The following is a 24,833-nucleotide window of genomic DNA, read 5'->3' as shown; positions in this document are numbered from 1 at the left end:
TATGCGCGGGGCGGCGCGCGGGGCGGCGCGCGGTCAGCGTTGAGGGGTCGTGCGCGCCGGTGTCGCCGCCATGGGCAAGAAGCAGAAGAACCGGAGCGAGGAGAGGTGAGGGTTACAGGGAGACCCCCTCTCGCTCCCCCGTCCCGCCGCAGGGACCCCCTCGCCAGGCTGCCCGCGGCGGCGTGACACGGCCCATACGGCGCTGAGTCAGGCGCCGGGCCCGGCCGGGGCTCGCGGCCTCATCGTAGGCGGGGCGCGCCAGGCCTGGCTCGGCCCGGCCGTGCGTGTGTTTGTCCGTGAAGGGGCAGGCGGCTTGATTTCCAGCTGAAAAACAGCTGCTTAGTGCAATTGAAGTGATTCAAATGTGGGTTCCTTAATTATTTTTTGTCTCTTACTGGGTATTGGTGCTGTAAATCGTGCTGTGACACTGATACCTACATGTTTCGTATGCTTGTTTAATAAATGCAGATGCTGGATATTTTAGTGGTTGGAGGTTAAGAGAGTCGCCTCTGTCGTTATGTTCATATCGTCGTGGGCAATGCCTCATCTGTGAACTTTTTTGTGTGTAAGAGTTTCCTATAAAGGCAGCTGTATTAACCATATGGAATGCTGACCGAATGACAGTGTGTATATATACACTAGCAGGAGAGAATGTATTTTTATTTATCACTATAAGTAATAATACAAAGAAACAGTCAGTCTAGAGAGTGTTTTTAGTTTTTAATAGTGACAGGTAGTTAAATGAAAACTGATTTCTTGAAACGTGTATGAACTAGAAACTACAACGTTTTTCCTTGAGCCATTAAGTGTTTCTCCTATGGAAGTTCTCCCTATGACAGCTGTTTCGCAAAATATTTCATCTCGGCGAACTTCTTAGTATTTAGGTATGTATTGATGCTTACTTAAGTCTGATACTCTGTATCAGGTTAGAGTATAAACTGTTTCAGTTTCTCCTGTCCTTTCTGGGTAATGAATGTTTTCTCAGTGAGGTATTTTCCTTATCTGACCGTTTTTCCTGATGCCCGTTGCCATGCCATGTGTGTCGCTTTTTAATGTCTGGTGTTATTGACTTGTTTCACGGGCTGTATTTCACAGGAATATCTTGGGAGAATCTCTGACAAGGAGGTGAGTTGAGTGTGACTGAGAAAGAGGAGGGAAGGATTGGATGTTTGTGCTCTAAAGGAAAGGAGACCTAGTGCTTGTCTTTGTATGCAGTGTGGTAGATGCCAGATGTGTGGAAAAGCCTTCGGGTACTGAAACCCTGCTTCTCGGGCCGTTTCAGGGATGGCGGCTGGTGTGTAGGGAACACTTTGAGAGTCTTGGTGCCTGCTGGATACTTTATTCTCTCTGTGTATCCCTGCGCATATTTCTCTGTGTAAATTACTGAGCACAGGCCTCTCTGGGGTGCTACACACAAAATGTCGTTTGTGTCTAAAAGTGGAAGCATACCTTAAAGGAAAGGTCAAGAATTTCTTGTTAGAATAGTTGAAATCTTGAGAGCCTAATGATTATTACTTCAGATTTAAATGCTGCAAAAAAAAAAGAACAGCAGTGCTGTTACAGTAGTTGTGCTCCCTGTTGTCAAGTCCTAAGGTCAGTGGTTTCATCGTGGTGGTGGTGAGCTGCTGCAGAGAGCTGTCAGCATCAGGTGTCCTTCACCGGAAGCGTGTGATTGCTCATGGTTGTGGTTTCATCTTCCTCTCCCTAGGATCCACTTGAGATCATTTTTATATGCTTGCTAATGTGACTTTGCTCTTCACTGATTATTCCATGAAGCTCTGTGGTTAGCTACCTCTATTGGCTAGCTCCACAGTACATCCAAATAAGTGAAAGGGACTGTGTATTAAAGACTATTTCTTTCTTGTTTGTTACCCCTAAAACCGATTTTGTTCAGGTCTGCGTTTCTTTTAGCCAGCGTCTCTCCAGTTGTGGGGTGTCCTGTGCCGAGTCTGTAGAAGCCATCTCTGTTTATCCCATGCCTGTGCTCTGCTGTGTCCTGTCTCTTCCCTTCTCAAGGCCACTACTCCCATACCAGGCCTGTATTTCTCTACATTATTGTCGTGGAGTTGTGAATATGTCATGCTGTGCAGTGACTGTTTGTCACTGATTCTGCATAAAACTATGGTTGCAGCATGCCCAGGTAAACAAAAGTAGAATCAATTAGGCATAGGCACCTGGTTAGTTAGAGAAATTGCTGTCACAGCTAAATCAAGGAACAGTTGCAGGCAGGTCAGAAGTTCAGCCAAAGTAAGCCTTGACAGGCTTTAGTCCCGAGTCTTGCAAATGTGGTACTGAGCTTAGGAGTTGCTCCTAGCAGGGACAGTACTGTCACAGGGCTACACAGTTGTATGGCATGAGAGGGATGATATGGAAGAAGAATACAAACAGGCATGTGTTGGAGAAAGGAGGACAGGGTGGTTAGACGGGTGTGTTTTATAGCAGGGAGTTTGAGGCATGGAAGTGAGGATGGACCTGGAAGGCCAGTGGTGTTTTGGAATAGGTGTTACCTGCAGAGGTAACTTCTGTTTTGCTTTTTTTTTTTTTCTGGTGGTCTTGGTTCTAGGTGACATCCTTGTGAATGTCAAGTTCTCCTGAGAGAGAGGATGCACTGCATGTTTGCATCTGTGGCTTGAATTTGGAGTTCCAAAATCCTCCATCAGTCTCCCTTCCATTTCTGGTAATGTGAGAGAGGAATAGCACTGTGTAATCAAAGGCTTCTAGTTGGATTTGCTTGCTGCATCTTCAGTTCAGTGCCATATAGTGCTGTGCTATTTATTTCCTCCTTTTCCTGTCTTCTTTCCCAACAGTTACGTTACAGGTACAATCCCTTATATCCTTTTTGGCTGCAGCACCCAAAGCATGTGGCAGCTTATGGGCACAACTTGTAGTGCAGAGGAAGCATGTGGGAAGATGCAGGTGGTTATGTTTGTGCTGTGAATATTTGTTTAGGAATTGATGTGGTGACAGGAAGGAGATTTTCTACTTGACACACTGAGACAAGTTATGTAAGGTACAAGTAATCTTTACTCTGCTTTTCTCCCCTCATCCCCATAGCTTTGACTTCTGTAGTAGAGTTTCCTCTTCCTCTGTTTCCGCTGAGTATGGTAGCGGTCATACCGATGGGTATTAATGTATGTCTGGGAAGTGTGCTGGGAAATGAGGGTGAGGATGAATTTTGTCCCTATGTACATATACCCTGTTTCTATAACAAGACCCTGAGTGAGATGATAGCTGTAGTGAGGAGGAAAAGAACAAAAATGCAAGACTGTAGACTGTTATGAATACATATTGCTACCTAAACACTACAAATCTGTTCATACTGTACCAGCACCTCTGTTACACTGCTCTGGAACTCTCTAAGTGACTCTTGCTGCTTGATTGCTGTGCATCTGCCAGTGAAGAACATGTTTATCTAGAATGGTCAGATATATGGTCCCTTTGTGGTGTGTTTGATGCTTTGTAAAGGTGGAGAGTGTCTTGGGTCAAAATAGCTCCTAAACCATAGGGAAGTTGCTTTAATTGTTTCCTCTTTGAAATTTTTGTGTTTGTGGTGATCACTCACTTTCCAATGAAACTTCATAGCAAATATTTCAATAAAAATATGAGGTATCTGAGTTTTCAAGCTTTCCTAATTGAAGAGCAGGTGTTCTGATGTATAGTCTAGCTCCTTCTGGGAGTAGTGTTATGCTTTTGTTCTTTGATATGGTTGTAACAGCATGTCAAGGTTCTATCCTTTTTTTGGAATTTAGTTAGGATATTTTTTTTAATGTGTGTGAAGAAAGGCTGTTGTGAACTACGGAACTCTGCTTTGAATCTGAGCCTCAAATTGCTGTTGTTGGTTTCCTAGTGAGTGTGCTATGTACTCTATGTTACAGATTATTGGTTGCCTAGAATATGGGTCTTTCCCTTTGACTGTGTTAGCTTTTAATGTGTTTTTTCCTCATCTCCTAGCTTTAAGTCATCTTCCTTTTCTCTTAATAGTTTTCCTTAGCTTCCAGTAGGTAGTATTTAGGCGTGTTTATTTTTCTGCCCTTTAATAATCTGACCTGTTGCCTAGGCATTCCACTCTGATCATTCATGCTTATTGCTTTAGAAGTTACAGGTACTGCTGTGATTCTGCAGCCAAGAGCGAACACTGCTACTAAAATAAGATTTACAGTGGTCTCTCTTACTTATGTTGTGTATTGCTTTCTGTTCTACAAATTAAATCCCTGGTATTGTCTGGTAGTCAGTCTGTTTGGTTCCTTTTCTATAAATGTGTTAAGTAAAATCTTCTCAGTGTTGTGTAGGGAAGTTCTGTGAAGGCTAGAATGTAGTTGGAAACATTCTGTACACCAGAGTGTCATTGTAAGTTATCTGCTTCTCAAAAATATTTCCACAAGCAAAGCTTTCTTCAGCTCCATCAAGGAGAACAGCCAATAAACCCTTGAAGTCCCTGTTTTGCCAATTTAATCTGGAAGATGGAAGATTTTGTACTGAAAGATGGAGTAAAATAATACAAAATAACTTTGCCATTACAAAACTTATTGTCCTGTTCTATGCAAATGTATATTTCAGTTCCCCCCCAAACCTATAGTTTTTAACACAGGCATTTCATATTTATAAGAAAACTATATTTACTTGTTGGATTTTATTTTCAACCAAAGCATCATTGTAAAAAGTCTATAAGGATCTTGAAATATCTGTGGTAAGGGCAGCATAAACCAAAAAACACTGCACTACATTAAGGAGGTTGTAAGAAGCAGCTTTTCTTGTGGAAATCTTTATTCTTTTCATTATCTTCATAGGGGCATCTAAATCTCCTATATAACTAATGTTTATGAAAAGTATGAAAACAGTACATTGCAAGCCGTCAGGAATTGCAGAATCTGTTGTTTCAGGTCTCTGAAGACTTCTGGAAGGCCTTGCTCAGAATAGAGGTGTATGGCAAGTTGAAGTTTGCTGTTGTTGTTGGCACTCATAACATCAAGCCAGACAAGCTCTACAAACCTTTGCTGGTTTTAATTGCATTTGTGCTGTCATGTTTTTCTGACTCCATGCATCGCTGTACATTTGGTCTGTGCTGTTCATCACTTAGATGCTGCCTAGGAGTGAAGGTTACAGTTCTGGACACAGCCTCCAATTTACTAACTCTTAATGCTTGCATAACATGCCTTTTCCTCTTCCCTCTGACTTGTCCACAGAAATGGTCCCCTAAGACTGGTAGATGAATTAATTTTTCTGCACACAAATTGTGTGCACATAATTCAGTCATTAAACTTGGCTGAAAAAGTGCTGTACGATCTGGTGGGTGTTCTGGCCTGAAAGCAGTTGGTGCCTTACAGAGGTCTTTTGATGATCCTGGTGTTTGCAGCATCAATGACCTATTCTTCCTGTGTGTCAGTTCAGGTTTTCTTCTTTTTTTTACAACAGTTCTGAAATGTAAAACATGAATCTGCATCTTAACACCGAAATATGTTTCTTTAAATACGTGCTGTAAGATGAAGTATTGGTTTTAATTATAGTTAATGTAGGTGGGCATTGTTTGCTCTTCAGGATTATTGGCAATGTAAAGTGTAGTTGTGATGTGGTGTTTTTGTGATGTATTTTGATTTTATACAGTGAGATGTATAGGATGTGAAAATTGTGAAACGCTGAACTTGGTGGTAGTTTCTGTTATCTTTGCACTTTTCTTAAACAAAAAAAAAAAACCCAAAAGAACTTCTTCAGGGAAGACTGAATGCTAGTTTTTTACTTATGTTTCTTATTCCATGCTTTTAGTCATCTTATTCTCTTGAGATGTAAACACATAAACTGAACCTTGAAGAGCTGCTTTATTCCAGAGAGCCATGTTGCCAGCTACTACCCACAACAGAAGCTTTTTATCTTGAAGTTTTGCTGTGTCTTTATTTAAATGGGAATTTTAGGTTGTGGTGTGGGTTTTGTTTTTTTTTCTCCTTTGGTGACGCTTTCCTTTTTTCTTCTTTTCTGGTTGATTGTTGGTTTGGTTTTTCTTTTTGTTTGTTTGTTTTTGTTTGTTTTGGTTTTTGTTTTTTTAATTAATCTGGGTTATATAAAGGAGGCTTCTTATTTTTCTAGAATCTGTTTGGGTTAAAGATGTAGTTCTCTATCTTTTTTTTCAGAAGGTTTTGCTTAGCTGATAGTTATGCCACTCTTTTTCCCCAGCCAAACTTGAAAGAGAAGGCATGGCTCTTTAATATTAATAATGGAATCATTGTCTTGGGAGCCTGAATGAAAAGCAATTACCCTTTTAGTCAGATTTTACTTCCTTGCTCTCTCATGTAATTAGGTAGTTTCACCAGCTTCCTTCATCTATGAAAAATCACAAAGGTGTAGTTCTACATAAAACTCAATCCAGTTGAGCTGTTGAACATTTCAAACCCTGTGGTGTCACTCCTACTGTCCCCAGCTGCCAGCTGTACCTGCTTCCATTGCAGAGCATTCAGTGCTTATGGGCCCACAGTACTAATCAGGTGTGTGTTTTGATCTGCTGCCCAAAAAGGGTTCTCTGCAAGAACTTCTGGCCACAGGATTGCCTGAGCTGATGAGAGGGGAAAGTGTGGCTGGGAATGGGCAAGGAAGTAAATTCTCCCCTCCCCTACACCATAGCTTGAGGAAAAGGCAAGAGGAAGGTGCCCTGTTTCTGGGGTTGTGATTTTTTTTTTTATTATTCTTTAAGCACTCTCAGCAGCAGTGGTGGGTTGCGTAGCTGGTGCTCACATGGACACTCCTTCACTTTCTGGGCTGAGGAAGGAGCACAGTTCATTCTTTCCTGAATTTCAAACTGTCTCAGTCATATGTAAGTTAAATGTTTTCAGTGAAGTTAAAAACAACAAAAAAGAAGCTGTAGTGTTGATGTACTTTGATAGGCCAAAATGAGAAAAAGGCCAGGGTTTTGTTTTCATGTTTTGAATAGCCTTGCTGAGCCAGCAGATGCCTGCATTTTTCATTTCATAACCCACTTAAAGAACAAGTTGGTGATGCGGGGTTTTGAACAACTAAATAATCACTTCCAAAGTGGCTTGTGTTTTGGCACAGTTTAAACCAGTTGCTCTAGAAGAACTTGAACTGGCATTCTGTTTTTCAAGCAATCTTAATACTACAGGTGAAAACAACTACAAGTATGTCATTCAGCACTGGTAACTTGCTGGTTTTGGATAATCTTGTATTTAGAAATGCATCCTAATGTGGCCTTACAGCTCACATACATGTAGGATGGGTAAGGTGTTCTAGGGAGATAATGGTAAAGATCTGTCTAAAAGTATTAGTTTTACTTGGTCTAAAACTACTGCAAAACCAAACACATGGAAACAGATGATTCAGCTCCTCTTCAGTCTTTTTGAAGGTCAAGGACTTTTTTTTTTTTCCCTAAGCGAAAGAAAATGACTTAATGACAGTGATGTTCCTTTGAAGGTGGTTAGAAGAGCTGGTGTCATGTAACTTATGAAATATCTCAAGGTTGCCTCAGCAAAAACGAGCCTTCTGATTATGCAGGAGTGTGGGCAGTGAGTTCACAGCAGTGATGAAACATTCTTGCTGTGTTAACTTGCTGACTCTTCTGCCCCTTGCACATCAAAGTTTGGTTTCTTTGTTTCAGTCTGTTTTTAATTGTACAGTATTTTCTTATGTTTCAACTTCACCTTTACAGGACAGCTTAAAACCAATCCTAAGTAAAAGATTTTTAGCATGATTTGAGTTAGCGTGTTAACTGTGAGATGAAAGCAGACATAAGTAATCGTGTTTGTGTCGCTCAGTGCAATGGATCAAAAAGTGCTTGTAATCTTTTAGTTTGTGTGTACACTTTAGTTTTGGTTTCAGCAGGACGGTGTTATCCTGTTGACTTTGTTTGCAAAGCTGGAAGTTGGATTTCCAGTAGTTTAGGGCTTGTCTCATTTTAAGCTGAATTCTTCCATTTAATTTCTGCAGTTTCATTTACCTAATTTCAATAGAGTCAAGTTGATATGAATGAGGGCAACTCAGCTCCTTTGTATAATCCTATTGCTCCACTCTTTCAGTTCGTGAATGGATTAGTAGTTTTTCTTTGCCCTTTATCTCACTGCTGCCTAATCAGGATGCCATCTCTGTCATGTGTAGCTGCACGGTGCCTGTTTATAATGAAGCTTTTCCTCAGTGTTTGGGGATATGTGTTGTAGGTACTGTAACAAGTGTATTGGAAGTCCTAATTCTGTGTGTTCTTAAGAAAGCATAGGAGGAAAACATGCATGTTTGGTGGTCTTGCCAATATAATGAGCTTGTCTATTATTAGAGAGTCTGTGAAATGCTGTTGGTCAGTTGGCTTTCCTTCACTAGAACAGTCATGGAAAGCTGGAGGAGCTTGTTTGGCAAGGAAGGGCAATTATGCATTTTAGCTGCAGAAGTTCACTGAGCAAAGAAAAATGATGAAAGCTTATTAACTCTTATTTCAATAGCTGTGTTCCTGCATTTGGCCTTGTTTTCCTGCCAAGGAAATATTTCAAATTTCCATGCTGAGATTTGTGCGTTACAGAGGTTATATTGCAGGCAGTCCTTAGTATGACGGGCTCACACTATGAAAATCCCTTAATGATGAATATGTTAACTATGTCAGTACTTGAAGTAAGTTTTTAACCTTCCATGGAAGAGAAAAGTGATAAATAGTTAAAGTGTACTTGTAACTGTTCTGACATACTTTATTAGGGAGCATTGATTTTTTTTTTTTTTTTTGTAAGTTTAAGTCTTGATTTGGAGCATGACAGCTTCTCTTCTGGTGAGTGATGCACTGATGAATGCCTGTAATACTGTAGACTGAAAGAAATGGTGGAACTTCAAAATTTAAAAATATATCTTGCTAATTGTGATCAAGTATTAGAAACCATGAACTTCACTATGTGAGGGGTTTTTTTAAGCAAAATGGGAAAGCATGCCTGTAAAAGACTAAAGTAAACCCTAGAATGTGGGAACTAGGATTAACATAAATTTCAGCATCTGTAAATCAGAGTTTGTGTTAGGGTCAACTCTGGTTTCCAGGTGGCTTCTACAGGGAATTTCTAGGTTCTGGCTATTGCAGGCCATTGCATCAGAAAAAGAACTTGATCCAAAACTGTGCTTGTTTCTCATGTTTAAAAAAAACCCAAACACCTCCTCAAATAAAATCAGCCCAACACCTTAGGTGTTTTTAGTATTTTTTGGGTAGATGGGATGTAATAGCTGAGGGGTTGGATTGTTTGTTTTTAAACTGTGTTTCTAGTCTTAAATACTGTCTCCTTGATGTAATAGCAAGAGAAACACAGCAGAGGTTTTTTTTTTCTACAGACTGTGCATCTATCAGTCACAAGATTTTTTTTCACTTTTCTGACTCAATAGCTTGCAACTGTGTGGGATCTTATAAATAGCAGAGCTACTGGATGTCTTTGTACATCTGACTGAGCAGTGGTAGGTGACAGCTCTTTTATTTCGTAGCTGTTTTAATCTTCATGCTGAAAGAAATTTCATACTTTCTCTTATAGGCCGGATTTGGATTTGTAGCTTTATTTGTTGTTGATTTTGATTAACATGTAACATGAGCAACTTAGGTTGTTTTGGGTACTACTTTCTCTTACTGGCCTGATTTTATGCTTTGTTTGTTTGAGAGATGTTACTGAACATCCTCTGTTGCCCATGTCTGTCTTAAAAATCTCCAAACACTTACTTGAAATGGTCTGGGTATATTTGATCCTGGTTTGGTACAGAATGTTCTGTTAACACAGCATTTAACTTGTGACACAGTGAATATTCAGGAATCCATCCTTAAGTGGCTTTTTGCATGCAGTAGGGGTTTTCATTAGTCTATGCAGACAACTCGTACAGAAACCCTTCTGGGCAACTGTTGATTTCTTAATGTAATTTCTAGGGCATTAAGGTAAATATTTTTTCAGTATAAAGTGTGTAAATGTTTCTATGTGCTATTTTAAAGATTTACATTACTGTAATCCTGCTTAAATGGCAAAAAGCAGTGAAATTGTGTAGGGGAGATGTTGAGAACTTTTTCTTTTTGATTAGTGATGTAATTCTAAAGAAAAATTATTCTGTTTGATATCTGAAATGTAGTGATCTCTGTGTGCTTGTTATTGATTACTGCATTCTCCTTTAATGAATGTGACTTGTCTTTCCTCACTGTAGAGTTTTGCCCTATCTTAGGCACAGGCCTTCATGGAAAAATGTCTGCAGCCATTTTTTTGAAAACTGCTTGTTTAGGTTTGAGTGAAGTACACACATTTAATTTGTGCTGTAATTTAAGGCATTGAAATGCTGTTTTAGCAATATCAAAACTTTTTATATCTAGCAGCAAAAATAGAGGCTGGTATCAAAGTATGTGAATAACAGGGGTGGCTTAGGCTTCACCTGCTAAACAAAGACAAAGGAAAATCAGGGAAGTATCTCCTTCTCAGCAGTGCAATAGCACTTTGTTTTCATTGTAACACTTTCCATGTCTCCTTGAGCCTCTTGTGTTGGGGAAATGTGGGGTTATTTTTTTAGTGCAAAATATTACGAGCTTGAATGGTCTAAGGTAGTGAGGCTGGGAAATCTGTTTATAAAGTCTTCATGCACAAGCAGTTTGAGGTCAAAATTGAAAACATTCTGATTTATAATACATTTGTCGAAAGAAATGCATCTCTCAAATAGTAAATGCAAGACCTCTACAGTAATTCTCATTCTGGTCCTTTCAGGTTCCTGTATCAGGCCCTCTTAGGTTTGGACCTTAGTAAAGGCTGAATGGAGATCTTGGAGAAGGAGGTTCCTGAAAGAGTGCTTGGGTTTCTGAAATGTGTGTTGGGGGACTGTTTAAAAACCTTTACAGGGAAAAGTTCCATGGTGTATCTAACAAAGCCCATAGGAAAGCAGCTCTCCTGTTATGTATCTAAGTGTAGTGGATTCCTTATAAGAAGGAATAAGATCATCCCCCAGGATTAGGGGGCGCATCTTCTTAATCTTCTTTTCAACTTTCTTATGAAATCCTAGTAGAATATTATTAGAGTTTTAAAAGGTAAGGAAATTCAAGGTCAGTATGGGAATAAACTTGTAGTACTGGAAGCCAGTGTTTGAATTTCTTGACTTTCCAATATCCTTGCTTGTCAGTTCTTATGAGTTGTAGCTGTATATATAAGTGCATACAGCCTTAATTTTACTTATTTCATTGAGGCTCAAATATTTGAAGCTTGCTCTGTCACTTCTTAGTAAATGGAAGTGTAGTGGAAAATATAGAAGGGTTCTTTTGTTTGGTTTGGTTTTTTTGGTTGGTTTTTTTTTTGGTCAGAAAAATTTTTCAGAAACTAAGCAGTGGAAGCCAAGTTTGGAAAGGTTTTTGTATTGATGCCACAATTGTGACAGCTGAACAGTCTTTATTATTATTCCCAAACTCCTTGTTTGTGGGTGTTAAAGCTTAATGTCTGTCAAATAGTTTTTTCAGTGTTTGAGATTCCCTCCCCCTCCCCCCCCCCCAAAAGAAGTTTTCTTCAAAGTTCACTCGAAGTGAGTTATCAACAGCAAATAAACCCTTGCCCCCTTAAAGCCTGTACCCTGGAAAACATGAGGTACCATAGACATCTTTGCTTGTAGCAAAACACCCATGTGATGTGTTTTATGTTTGGACATAACTTTCTGCTAAAATGCATTGTGAAAAGTCAACCTTGATAATACCCATGTAAAATATGAGCTGTTTAGAGGCCTGGTGCTTTAGTATCTAAACAACCACATGATTAAGGTCCTGTAGTAATGGGAGCTTGGAAGAAGTAGTAGTAGAGCATGTATTTTGGTGTTTTAAAACTATTTCAAGCTTGGATATGACTCAGTCTCCTCAGTTAACTCCTAGAGGAAAAGGAGGTAAGCAAGTGTGCTTAATAAACTTGATATTCAGCAATTAATGCAAAAACAAGTTTGAGGGCCTATGTGTAGGCCTAGATATAGTGTAGTTAGCCTGACATTAGGGCTTTAATTCTAGGTGTAGAAGTGAATGGCATCTTTATTTCAGCTGTTACCCCTGGTATACAGCCAGTTAAACTGCTTATAAAAACAGCTCTTAAATTGCTGAAACATCAAATCGTCTTAGGGTGAGAACAGCCAAAATGTGTATTTTCTCTTGAGGGAGGTGAGAATTACTGTAGAGATCTTGCATTTACTATTTGAGAGATACATTTCTTTCGACAAATCTATTCCAAATCAAGTCAGCACATGAGGGAGTGTTACTAGGTGTATTTTAGGTGTGTTTTTTCTTCTCCTGGCTAAGAGTATCTCTGGCAATACTGGTGCTGTACAGTGAGGTACTTTGTTGTGCTGCTTTTTATTTGGTTTGTTCAGTCTACACAGAAGAAAATATAAGATCTTAAAAATACAAATAATTGATCTTGGCCTTTAAATAAACGGAGTACTTTGTTGCTTAGTTGTGCTGTTGTCACATACAAACAGTATTTGGTGACTTGCATATTCCCAATATGTGGGATAAAATGTTTGTGAGTGTCAGCATTCACTTGCAAAAGAATCCAGCCCTTTCCTTTTTGCAAAGAGAGCTGCAACTAAGACTTACTGAATTTTTAGAATCTGTAGCTGAATAATTAAATACTTGGTTTTCTTTATTAAGGTTCAACTTCTGAGTTTATAAATTGGCAAGACTGAAGCTCTGATAGTTTAGAATTTGCTGATGTCTTGAAAGTCCTGAATCTGGAAGAAATTAATTTCCCTTATTTTCTGGATACAGTTTTGGGTATTTGGTGGGCCAGCCTTTGGCTGATTTGTCCTGAGTGGATGCTAATACGTGAGACAGTGACATTGTAAAACAACAGTTTTCTGCCCAGGTATCTAAGAGGGAGTTAAATATTAACAGCTTGTTGATTAAACGGGTTTTGAAACTGCCAGTTGTGATAAAAGTGGCATCAGACCAGTTTTGATCTGAATACTGAAGCTTTAAATGTGAAGCAGGGAATAAGTAAGTCTCCTGTCTTATAATTGTACTGTGAATGTGATCAGGTGGTAAAATGTCTGGACAAAAACTTCTTTTGGCTTTCTTTAGGCGTCAGAGAGGTAATACCTAAGGCAAGTGGTACAAATGGTTGCTTGCCAACTTCATTGGTATTTTTTATGATCTGCTTTAAAGACTGGCTTGGAGCTGAGCTCTGTTCTTCTGTGTGACTTCTTTTCTTGAGAGATAATAAAATTTTCAGTCTGATGGCAAAGCATAGGCAACTGTTATTGTGAGTCGGAAGTTGTAAAGAACTTCCACTTACTTGGTTAATAAAAATACAGTCTTTTTTTGTTTGCAAAAGGATGTTTGAGGGAACAGATAAATATCTTAGTTGGATTCCCTGGCTGTGATTTGCAAAATTTCTTCTGTTTGTGCTTCATTTTTACACTTTGATTGTGGTGGCTGCTTTTCTATCAATGACACCTGTAATTTGAAGGGCCAAACAACATCTTTTGGAGGAACAAACAGTCTAGTTACATTCTTCCAAGAAGTTACATCAAATTGCACAGCTCAACTTTTAAAGTCGGTGTTGCAAGAACTGAATGTGTTTTATTGTTCCACCTCCCTTCATGCAGATGACATGTGTGAAGGTTTTTCCTTCACTTCCTACTGAGTGGAATAAGGTAACAGTGCACAATCGTTTGTTAAACGTGGGGTATTTTTTCCTGCATTGCATATGTTTTGTGATTGATTTTGCATTTTCAAACTTTTATTTGTTTTATTCAGATGGCTTCTACTTACGTAAATTCAACGTTTGAACTAGTGATAACCCTGCTTTCCTTCTTCATTTCAGTGCAAAAGATGATATTGATATTGATGCCCTTGCTGCAGAGATAGAAGGTGCAGGAGCTGCAAAGGATCAAGAGCCTCAGAAATCCAAAGGCAAAAAGAAAAAAGAGAAGAAGAAACAAGATTTTGAGTAAGTTTGGGTTTTTTCCACCTGCCTGATCTTATTCCATTATCCAAAAACTCAGTTATTTAAATGCCCTAACTTCTTTCTTATTCTAGTGAAGATGATATCCTGAAGGAGCTGGAGGAACTGTCAATAGAGGCACAAGGAGGGAAAGTTGACAGGGAACAACCTTCTACAGGAAAGGTGAACACTGAAAGGGAGGTGGGCTTTTTAATAGGAAATAGTTATGAGACACTTCTGTCCCAGAGAAATTCTAGTGTTGCAGTGTAGTTGGAGATCCAATCTGAGACATGTAGCTAGCATGTTCTTTTAGTTATATTTGATCATATTTTCATAGTAAAGTCAATCATGAAAAAAGCCATGTCTTCATGCTGATAATTATTCAAAGCCAATCAGAATAAATCTTAATTGTGGGCTGAAGTATGGTACACTCAGCAGGAATATTTATTGCTTTCAAACTTTGTCTTCAATAAGAGAGGTTTTTCGTGATGTATCTCAATGCTACTTCTTAGCTCTTGAGGGCAGGTAACTTTTCATGGCTGATGATTGAATTGTTTAATTACTAGGTTGAAAATGACAATGAAGAAAGCTTATCAAAACAAGATAAAAAGAGGAAAGGAAAGAGTAAAAAAGCCAATCTGGAAAATGACTATGACAGCGAGGAAGTGGAAGATAAAGATAAAAAATCTAAAAAAACTCAGAAAACAAAACAAGACATGCTTTCTGGCAGTGATGATGATGATCATGAGACACAGCTTAAGAAAAGCAAAGGGAAAACTCAGAAGTCAAATAAAAAACACGATTTGTCAGAAGATGAAACTAACATTAAGAAAAGCAAAGAGCGTGGGGGAGGAGTGTCTACAGGCGAGAGTGGTGATGAATCAGATGAGGTCTCCCAGTCTAGAAAACGACAAAAGAAAAACCAAAAGCCAAAGTCTGCTCCTGCTGCTGAAAGTGGGGATGATGAAGAAGAACCTTCATTCAAATTAAAAACAGCGGCTCAGAAGAAGGCAGAAAAAAAAGAACGTGAAAGAAAAAAACGTGAAGAAGAAAAAGCCAAATTGAGGAAACAGAAAGAGAAGGAAGAACTAGAAGGTGGTAAAGAACCAGCAAAGCCAAAGGAATCTCTAAGAAAAGCTGAAGAGAAGGCTTCTCCTGAAGCTACAGCAATCCCTGGCCCTAGGGAAAAAGGAGAGACTCCTGCAGGAGCAGAAGGTTTGTAGTATCGTTTCTAAAACTGTAATTTAAATACCACAGTTTCTACAAGGCCAGAGGGGTGCCAGGCAGTGAGGATAATTTGTTGGTTTATTTTGAATTGTGAATACTGGATATTTGGTAGCCTTGTCTGCCCCTCTGTGTTGGCTCACAGGTGGCTGTGTTTTCTGGCCTGTAGTCTGTTCAGGTACATGGGAAAACAAGCCAGGTGATGAATTCTCATTACAGTATATGATTACAGTTCTGTATAGCAAGAGTATTTTTTTCACTTCACTTACTCTGATACTTTAAGACTTCAGGCCATGACTTGAGACAGTTTTATTGTTTTCATTATGAAATTTTTATGTAGAAGCCAGAGAAAATATTCCTCATTTGATGTTATTTATCATATTTGAAATATAAATTGTACTTAGAGTATCTTTGAAATTTCTGGGATCTTTGAGTGTATGCCTGTTCTTTCTGTAGCTGATGACAATGAGGGGGACAAAAAGAAAAAAGACAAGAAAAAAAAGAAGGGTGAGAAAGAGGAGAAAGAGAAGAAGAAGGGTCCCAGTAAAGCCACAGTTAAAGCCATGCAAGAAGCTTTGGCTAAAATGAAAGAGGAGGAGGAAAGGGCAAAAAGAGAGGAGGAAGAACGCATAAGACGATTGGAGGAACTTGAAGCAAAACGCAAAGAGGAGGTAACCTTAATCTGTCTGCTTGCTGGTGCAGTTGGTGAATTAATCCTTAATATGTTTCTTGTAAAAAGAATATACTTGGGCAGCTTTTGTGTAAAGCATGCTTTAGAGTTTCTGCATGTTTTTTTCTCTAGGAACGATTAGAGCAAGAGAGGAAAGAAAGAAAGAAACAGAAGGAAAAAGAGAGGAAGGAGCGTTTGAAGAAGGAGGGAAAGCTTTTAACAAAAACTCAACGAGAAGCCAGAGCCAGAGCAGAGGCTACTCTTAAACTACTCCAAGCTCAGGGTAAGCAGTAAAGTTTAATAATAATTAAAACCAAACCAAGAAACGCAACCAAACTTCCTATCCGTTATTGCTCTGTGTTTATTTTTTTTCCTCTCTGGAGCTAGGAGGGAGGGTACTGAGTGATTCCATGTAAAGGTGCTCTGTTGTCAAGGAAGGCAGTGTGCACCCTCCCTTCTCCTTTATTTTTGAAGTAGGTTTAAGTGTCTGTATTTTCATCTTACACTTTAAATATACAGCTTTTTAATACTGCCTACTTTCAGTTAAAGATGTTAGTTGTGGAACTTAGGAAAAAGCACTTAAAGAAGTGGTGTAGTCCAAAGGCCAGGAAAAGCAGATGGGCTGTCTTGAAGGTCTTGTAAGACCAGTGATCTGGATCTTGTTGAATTAGTTCATGTGCTCAATTAGGCAAGTGCATTGTTTTACTTCAAAAACAATGGGGGAAGTCCATGGAGAAGATGTGTTTTTCTCTGGGATTTGCAGAAGTATGTAAGAGCTTTCCTACTTTTTCTGTGAAATATGATCTGTCTCCATTGCAATGAAGCAAATTTGTCCAATATATTGTAAGTAAAATGTCCTAATTGTTCTTGGTGTCTGGTTTGTGACTAAAAAAAGAAAGTAATTCGTGAGTGCTGAGTGTCTTTGTATTTGTAGAGTACACTGTCTGACACTTTACTGGTAGGTGGATGTATAAATATAGGAATCTCTGTAGCTAGTAAAATATTCGGAGTTCTTAAACATACACAAAGGCTATTTCTCCTCGGTCGTTGCTGTAGCTATAAGAATCTTTCTATTTATGTGCCCCTACAACTGGATTTTTGTTAAATCTGCAATATAAGTCACTCAGTAACTGAGAAAATTTTTAACGTGCAGCAGGAATTAAGTTTTTAATTTGTCTTTGCACGAAACTTCTTTTGATTGAATCCCTTCATACATTACAGCACCTGCTTCCTGGTGAGGCAAAGATGAAGCTGGTGAATTGAACCTGGCATTATTTTAATACCTGAAACCATCAGTGTTGTAAAATTAAAAAAAAAATAAAACAACAACAAACCAAAACTCAAACCCCCAAACAAAACAAACAAAATCCACCAACCTCCCAACATGGAGCAAAAGGGAAAATGCCATCTGCCGAGCAACTTTAAGCATTTAAGAAGAGTTGTGGCTCTGAACTACTCCAAATTGTCTGAAATTAGGAGCCTTGGCAGACAGGTTTTAAGTGAGTTTTTGCATAGCAGACCTTAAAGATAAACCTGAGGTATATGTTCATGACATTTTATGTAGGTCTGTGATTAACTTCAAACCTGCAGTTGTAGAATCTGATTTGATTTACTGTTTATTTTTTGTTTCATTGCCATCCCCTTCTTCCAGTTATCTGACCTCTTTTTGAGAGCAGTCAGGAGTATCTGAAGACCCATACTTCACTCAAGTTTTCTAGCTTTTGAATTCAGACTTTTAAAAAAGATAAAATATGCACTGAACCCACTTTCTACTCTTTCTTCCTCCATCTTCCAATTTTGGAAGACATGTTGTTATTTAAATCAAAGTTTAATAATTACCTGGATTTTCTTTTTAACAAATCTTTTGTTTTGTTTTGCAGGTGTTGAAGTGCCATCCAAAGACTCTGTGCCAAAGAAGAGGCCAATATATGAAGACAAAAAGAGAAAGAAGCAGCAGCAGCCAGAAAATAAAGAAGGTGTAGTTTGCATATAGGGAGACCTAATAGATTAGTCACATTTCTGGAAATATTTCTGAAATAAATCAGCTAATCTTAAGCTAATTGCACTTCAAGGTGCCTCTGGGGTTTTTTTTTTTTTTATATCCCTGCCCTCACATCCAAGTGCTGATGCATTAGGATCCTAAAATTGTTTTGAAGGCTGCTCTCTTAATCCTTTTTTTTACAGTCTACTTGACTGTTATTTTTTCCTAACTTGGATAGTGTCTTTAGATTTTCTAAATGTTGGATATGTACAGAGTATAAAGGCCTTTTATGAATGTGACATTGAATGCTTTGTGTGCATATGTAGGTCAAATACAAAGTAGTTTAAGTAGTAATAACTTATGATTAAGTCTGAGTTTGTCCCAGGATGAAAAGGGATTGATCCTAGTTTTAGTACTTTTAAATTGGAGACAGTTTGTTCATTTGTTTTCTTGTATATAAAAACAGATTTCAGCTCCTGGGTGCCAGTTGTTCAGAGTAGTTCAAAGAGCTTGCATTTTTGAAACCTTAGAATTTATTGCACTGGCTAGATGTAGGTTGGACATTTTTTTTACTTCGGTGGTTTCCCTGGGGGTTGCTGTGGCTCTTAAGGCTAATCCTTAGTTTAAAAAATGTAGATGTATTTCTTACTTAGCTAGTTTTTCTTTTTTTTTTTTTTCTTAATTTCACATTAGTTATGTGCCTGCTTATCATTTATGGAGTGTGTGTAAAGAATTGAAAATGCTGCTTCTCCGAATTGTATTTTTTTTTCTTTTTTCTTTTCTCGTGGTTTTTTTTTTTTTTTTTTTTTTTTTTTTGTTTGTTTGTTTGTATTTTTAATGGAACAGTGGGGGAAGTATGGGTAGTTCATTTGTATTACGCCATTTTCTCTTGTCTTTTAAAAGAAGTGAGGAGTTTTTAATGTCAATAACTGACCTATCTTTTAAATCTATTCAACTGCTTAGAAAGCCAAATGTTTTCCAAATAAGCTGGAGTGGAGCTGTATGTATGAGTTAGTCAGTTTGCACTTTGAAAGTATGTAGCAACCAACTTCCTGTCTTGCAATTCCAGAAAGTGTGGAGGTAACTTCCCCAGCTGAAGATGCAGTAGAACTGGAAACACCAGTAAAAGAAGAGACTCCTCTTCCAGCAGAGCCAGGTTGGTAGTAATGCTAATAAATTTCAAACACTTAAGCATGTGTGTCAGTGCTGCATGATAGTTATCATACCTTGCTGGATGGGGCTAAATGGCCATCCTTTCTTGAGGTAGTTGCCTTTTTTTTTTTCTTTCTTAAGGGAGGAACTACTGACATTTTATGGAATAAAAGGCATGAAGCCTCAAAATGAGTGTATAAAGGTCCCTTATTCAGGGTGAACTCCAGCGTTCAATTGGCTTAGTCAATTATCTCCAGTAAGCATATTCTGTGCCCTATTCACTCCCCTGACTTTTCATTTGCTTTTTCAAGTCTGTTTTGTCAACAGTTAGGTGGAGGTAGGGAGGAAATATTCTGCTTCTAGTACTGATAGTGCAACATTCACAGTGCTTGTATTCTTTATTGCAGATATTTTGCTTTCACAAGTACTGAATGCAGAGGATATGTGTTAGCTTGTGAAACTGAGTTATCAGCAAGTGATTGTTACCCTCATTTTTGCCTACACACAGCACTTGCTTTATCAAAATCACATTGTACTGGACTTCTTCCTCAGCAAGGAGACTGTTTCAATTTTTACCCTTATTATTAAGTCAGACAAATACTGACAAAATGTGCAGCTTTTGAAAACAAAGCTGAAAGTGTCCTGTGATTCTAGCTTGGCTTATCTTATGATTGGCATTCCATTGCCATAAGAGAAGGGCTCACTAGCAGAATGTTAGTTCCTAGCTAATATTCTAGCAGTGTGGAACTTAGTCTTCATTTCAGAGAGCTGAAATTTTTGACACGTGCTGCAGCAAATATATAGTGTATAATGCTGCTTTTGGAGAGGGTTGCAAGTTTGCCTTTTTCCATTTGTCTCTTACTAAGAGCTGCAGTCTCTTAGTAAATCTTACTGAATTCCTTCTGAATGAATATGTTTAATGCTTCTGGAATCCATGGTGTAATTATTTTAAGGCACCTGGTGTCCTTCTTGTAGACAATTTGTATTTTCTCACTAATTACAATTCTACTTTAAGTCGTATTCTTGTTTCTCTGTTACTTTGTTACACATCGTGACTGTTAATTGGGCAACTCCTTGCAAGGATCATGATTGTTGTAGAGGTTTGTGTGGCAGGCATGATGCAGGCACTGACGTGATATGCAGACAGGAGCTAGATGAGTTGGTTTTCTGTGTCTTTCACAAAAGTTTGTCTAGGCAAAGATGCTAGCACTGCATGATTTTTGTGGAGAATTGGAGATTATTTCTTAAGTATGCAGCATCTTCTTTTTATGGAATGTGGAGATAATTCGATAGAATTATGGTAACAGCAAACTTGTAAATTGCAGTTGTCAGTATGTCAAAAAAAAGGGCATCTAAAAATGTTGTATGTTGCTGGACTGACTTTTTTTAACTTTTATGTTGGATTTCTTAGTTTCAGAAGAAAAGGAGGAAGAAGATGAAACAGAAGATGCAGGTCTGGATGACTGGGAAGCTATGGTTAGTGATGAAGATGGAGAGAAAGGTGGGCATGTAGATACCAAATGTATGATTTTTCTGGTTAAGAGGCTTTGGGCTGAGTTTTCTGTTTCTATAGAAAACAATATTTTATTTAGATTTTTTTCTCTACTCTGTTAGATAAATTGTGAGGTAAGTTTGATGATAAATAGATGTAAGAATCTCTTCTCAAAAGCAGAGCTTTCAGAAGTCACACACATACTGCTTAAGACAACCCTTTGGAAATACTCTTATGTGCAATTACCATCTAAAATAATTAGGTTGTAATTTTTTGTTGTTTTTTTATGGGAGTAAAAATCCTCTTCTCTAATATGTGCTTAAACCACCTTTGGAAGTTTAGGGAAACCTTTTACCTGGTGTTGTATTTCTCTAGTAATTGTTCCAAAGCCATAGTATTTTTATGATATGAATCTGGCAACATCTAGGAGAGATGTTTTCAAAGAAGTGGGGGTCTAAAATGGTGTGAAGGTTAAGTGTGCATGTGTTATAGTAAGTTCTCTTCTACAAGGGAAGGCTGAGAGAATTGGGATTGTTCAGCCTGGAATAGAGAAGGCTTTGGGGTGACCTAACTGTGGCCTTCCAGTACCTGAAGGGAGTTTACAGGAAAGATGGAGTGAAACTATTTACAAGACCATGTAGTGACAGGACAAGGGGAAATTGATTCAAACTGAGAGTAGGTTTAGTTTAGATATTAGGAAAAGATTCTTTACAGCGAGGGTGGTGAGGCACTGGAACAGGTTGTCCAGAGAGGTTGTGGATGCCCCATCCCTGGAAGTTTTCCAGGCCAGGTTGGATGGGGCTTTGAGCAACCTGGTCTAAGTGGAAGGTGTCCCTGCCCTTGGCAGGGGGGCTGTAACTAGTTGGTCTTTGAAGTCCCTTTCAGCCAAAACCATTCTGTGATTCTATGATACGCTTCTTTGAGAGGCAGGTTTGGAAGAAAGGAAGGAAGAACATCCATATTCCTGTGCACGTGTGCCAAAGGCCATAGTCTGTCTGCATTCAACAACAGTGCTTATGGGGAGCTTAAAACTGTGCAAGAGTGCAGGGATAACTTCTCAGATATTTTTTTCCAGTGGTGGAGAAAAGTGTTTTTCTGTGAGCCATCCTGAACAGGAGTTTGTTACTGGACTTAGTGCTTCCATAATGTCTTCATTGTTTCTTATGCTCAAAGACTATTTATTCATCAAATACTTTTTACTTGCTCAAGCCTATACTTGTGACACCTGTGCTTTCAAGTGTAGTGCTTGATAATACAGATACATACAGCAGAATGGACTTCATTCCAGCACAGGTCTGTTCCTCTGGTGCTTTTGAGTTCTAAGGGCTGCTCACCTTCTTGAGCGTTTGTTTTAGTCTGGTACCACTGTCCTGGAGAGGACATAGCACTTCTTACTGCTTGGATTTGAAGGCTCTGCCAATGGGATCCAGAAAAAGAACCTTCCTGGGAATTAGATTTAGTGTATTACTAAGATGATGGACTATGAGAGTAGCAAGGAAATGTAACTCATCTCTAGGAGTAGTGAGCTTGCCAGCAGTGCTGTAAGGAGGAGAATCCATGGTTTTAAAGTGATCATCGGCTTGCATCTTATGATTTTACAGATGATTATAAATGGGAAGCTTTCAAAGAAAGAAAATTACTTTTTGATAATTCTTTTTGTCTGCTTATTGAAGAATTACTATGAAAAATGATTAATCTTCTCTGAACAGTCAAAGAAAACCTGAAGATGATACTTTTTTATAGGCGTGAAAGAGACAATTTGTTCTGATTGTTATATCTGATTAAATGTGCATTCCTGATCAGTAGTACAGAATCCATATAGTAATGATCTGGAGTATTTTGGCTTTATTAAAAAGGTGTTGGTGCATTATTCCTTTATGAAGTGCACATGACTTCAAAGAACATCTGAATGTTTGCAAATAATGTTAAACATAAGTGTGCTGATAATATTGTTCTTCACTCCACCCCAAACTTGCTTTGCTTCTGGATTTGAAACGCAAGCCAGCAACTCTGAACATAAAACACTTTTTATTTTTAACATTGGAAGTTGAAAAATGGTCTTGACAAGCACTTATTGTAGCACTTACTCTGTCTTCATTCTTCTCTAGTAGTCTCTTTTGCTTTCTCATGCCATCTCCCCCACAAGTGTGAACTTAATAGAGAATTTTTACTTTAGTGTTGTTTTTTTTTTTTTTTTTTTTTAGCAGAGAGCAAACCTGTCCATATTGAAGTCAAAGAACAAAATGAAGTGGACGAGGAAGAGGAGGAGGACGACGAGGAGGAGGAAGAGGAAGAAGAGAGTGAAGAATCTGAAGATAGTGAAGGCAGTGAAGATGAGGATGAAAAGACTTCAGATGAGAGAGAGGCAGACTCCCAAGCTATTGGAAAACAGTCTATGGAAAAAAAGCCCAGCAAGGAGATTAGCTCTGATTCTGAGTATGACTCTGATGATGACCGCACTAAGGAGGAGCGTGCTTATGACAAAGCTAAACGGAGAATTGAGGTATTAAGATACACTTGGATTCTTGTGTTGTATAACAAACAGATTAATTTTCAGTTAATTTCATCAAATTTGTCAAAATGGTGGCTGTGTCAGGGCTAATATTTAAGCAGGTTCATAAATTGTGTTAATTAAAAAAAATATACTTGGTTTTGTCTGAAGATAAAGTATTTGTTTTTAGGTAATTTGACCACAAAGATGGCAATTTCAGTGTTGTTGCCCTCCAGCTCTATATCCCTCCTGGAGAAAGAGGCTTTTATCCTTTACAGATAGATATTTTCAAGTTTTAGAAGATGTGTCTAAACTGTTCAGTGCTTTCATGGCTACTCATGTTCTTGGTTTCCTCACCCAAGGTGCTTGTTCAGAATGCACCATCAGCAAAGCCACTGTTAGTGGCTATAACAACTTAGCCTACTAGGCTGTAACCAGAACCAACCAACCAAAAATTTAACTGTTGAAAATTTTTGATTTACCAAAAGAGGGTTGACAGACCTTAAATTGCCTTAAAAGTATAAGTCCCACAGTTAACTCTGTGTTTGTATGTATGTAATCAAGTCAAGAGGTGAGCTGTGGTTTTTGGTTTATACTTACCGTTTTTTATGTGTCTTTTACATAGAAGCGACGAGCTGAAAACAGCAAAAATATGAACACTGAAAAGCTCAGAGCACCAGTTATCTGTGTCCTGGGGCATGTAGACACAGGCAAGACCAAAATTTTAGATAAGGTAAGGTGTGGAGTGTGAAAGCACTGCCGGTGCCTCTTGCTTAAGCACATATTTTTTTGGTTGAAGACAGAAAGAATTAGAGTGTGCTCAGACATAACTTTAGTCTCTTATATGTAAGTATTTCTGGTCTTTTTTTGTCATTAGCTCCGCCACACTCACGTGCAGGACAGTGAAGCTGGTGGTATCACTCAGCAGATTGGTGCAACTAATGTTCCCCTTGAAGCTATTAATGAGCAAACCAAGATGGTGAAAAATGTAAGTTACAACACGTCACCAACTGCATCTTGAAAATATGAAATGTAGATTAATAAAGGCCTTGTGAGATTGCCTGACATGGACAGATGTACTTTCCCCCCCTCTCTTATTTTGGGGTTGTTTTTTAATTCCTATCATTCCCCCGCCAAAGAGGAGGTTGTCTCATTTTTCATACATTTGTTAATTTCAGTTAATGCATTGCTGTTTCTTCAGAAAAATATGCAAGTACTGTTTACTATGTTCTGGACAGTGCATATATGTACATAGACTGTTTACTTGTCAGTATTTTGATTGTAAATTGAGACTTTTGAAACCTTAAGACTCTTGAAACCTCTTGAGTATATTTTCTGTTAAAAACTTACCCTTTGCTGTATGTGCTGAAGTTTGGCCAATTCCTGGGTGATGAATTTTATCGTGTTACACAAATAGTAACTGTTCTGTATTGTTTGTTTTGGGTACTATATCCTATTTTGCTCGCAGAAGCAGCTGGCTGCACAGCCTTGGTGTAGTAACGGCTTTTTCCGAGATTTTACTCAACTTACTAAATATGTAAAATTAGGGGAGAGGAGAAAATCATCAAGATAAGGATGGTACATCTCACTACCCTGAAATGTTTTTTTCTTCTGTAGGCTGCCTTGTCTTACAGATTTTAGCTTGGCTTGTGGCCAGTTGATACCTGGAGGAATGTGCTGCATCATTTCTTTAATATTGAAATGACTGGTGACTGATTAGGTTTATAGAAGGTGCTGGCCTTAAAATATGTATCTGGATTTTTAAAGTGCAGACTGTCAGTAATGTTGCCAGCTCTTTTTTTTTGTGTAATCTCTACAAGATGTCTAATATTTTGAAATGTTAGTTTGACAGAGAGAACATAAAAATTCCAGGCATGCTGATAATCGACACTCCAGGACATGAGTCCTTCAGGTAATGTTTTCTCATAATGTTGTAC

At 38.4% G+C, this 24,833-nt stretch overlaps 1 protein-coding gene across 2 annotated transcripts in view; it reads left to right on the top strand.

Moving 5' to 3' along the window:
- The first annotated feature begins 6 nt into the window (after positions 1-6).
- EIF5B (eukaryotic translation initiation factor 5B) overlaps positions 7-24,833 on the top strand; it is a 36,920-nt gene continuing 12,093 nt past the window's right edge. Inside the window, exons 1-13 of one of the 2 annotated variants that reach the window (XM_042040642.1) lie at positions 7-105; positions 13,767-13,892; positions 13,982-14,069; positions 14,453-15,101; positions 15,567-15,781; positions 15,913-16,063; positions 17,661-17,756; positions 18,831-18,917; positions 20,325-20,414; positions 22,613-22,908; positions 23,522-23,629; positions 23,774-23,884; positions 24,741-24,808. In XM_042040642.1, coding sequence (XP_041896576.1) covers positions 71-105; positions 13,767-13,892; positions 13,982-14,069; positions 14,453-15,101; positions 15,567-15,781; positions 15,913-16,063; positions 17,661-17,756; positions 18,831-18,917; positions 20,325-20,414; positions 22,613-22,908; positions 23,522-23,629; positions 23,774-23,884; positions 24,741-24,808 — 2,120 coding nt within the window. In that variant the 5' untranslated portion in view covers positions 7-70. Of the gene's footprint in view, positions 106-13,766; positions 13,893-13,981; positions 14,070-14,452; positions 15,102-15,566; positions 15,782-15,912; positions 16,064-17,660; positions 17,757-18,830; positions 18,918-20,324; positions 20,415-22,609; positions 22,909-23,521; positions 23,630-23,773; positions 23,885-24,740; positions 24,809-24,833 lie in introns of both variants that reach the window. The other variant, XM_042040633.1, reaches the window with a different exon arrangement.

This window comes from Corvus kubaryi, unplaced genomic scaffold (genome assembly GCF_017639235.1).
Source record: "Corvus kubaryi isolate FWS band 111438036 unplaced genomic scaffold, C.kubaryi_AGA036_p1.0 133, whole genome shotgun sequence".
Taxonomy (NCBI): domain Eukaryota; kingdom Metazoa; phylum Chordata; class Aves; order Passeriformes; family Corvidae; genus Corvus; species Corvus kubaryi.
This window is presented reverse-complemented; position numbering and strand designations above follow the sequence as displayed.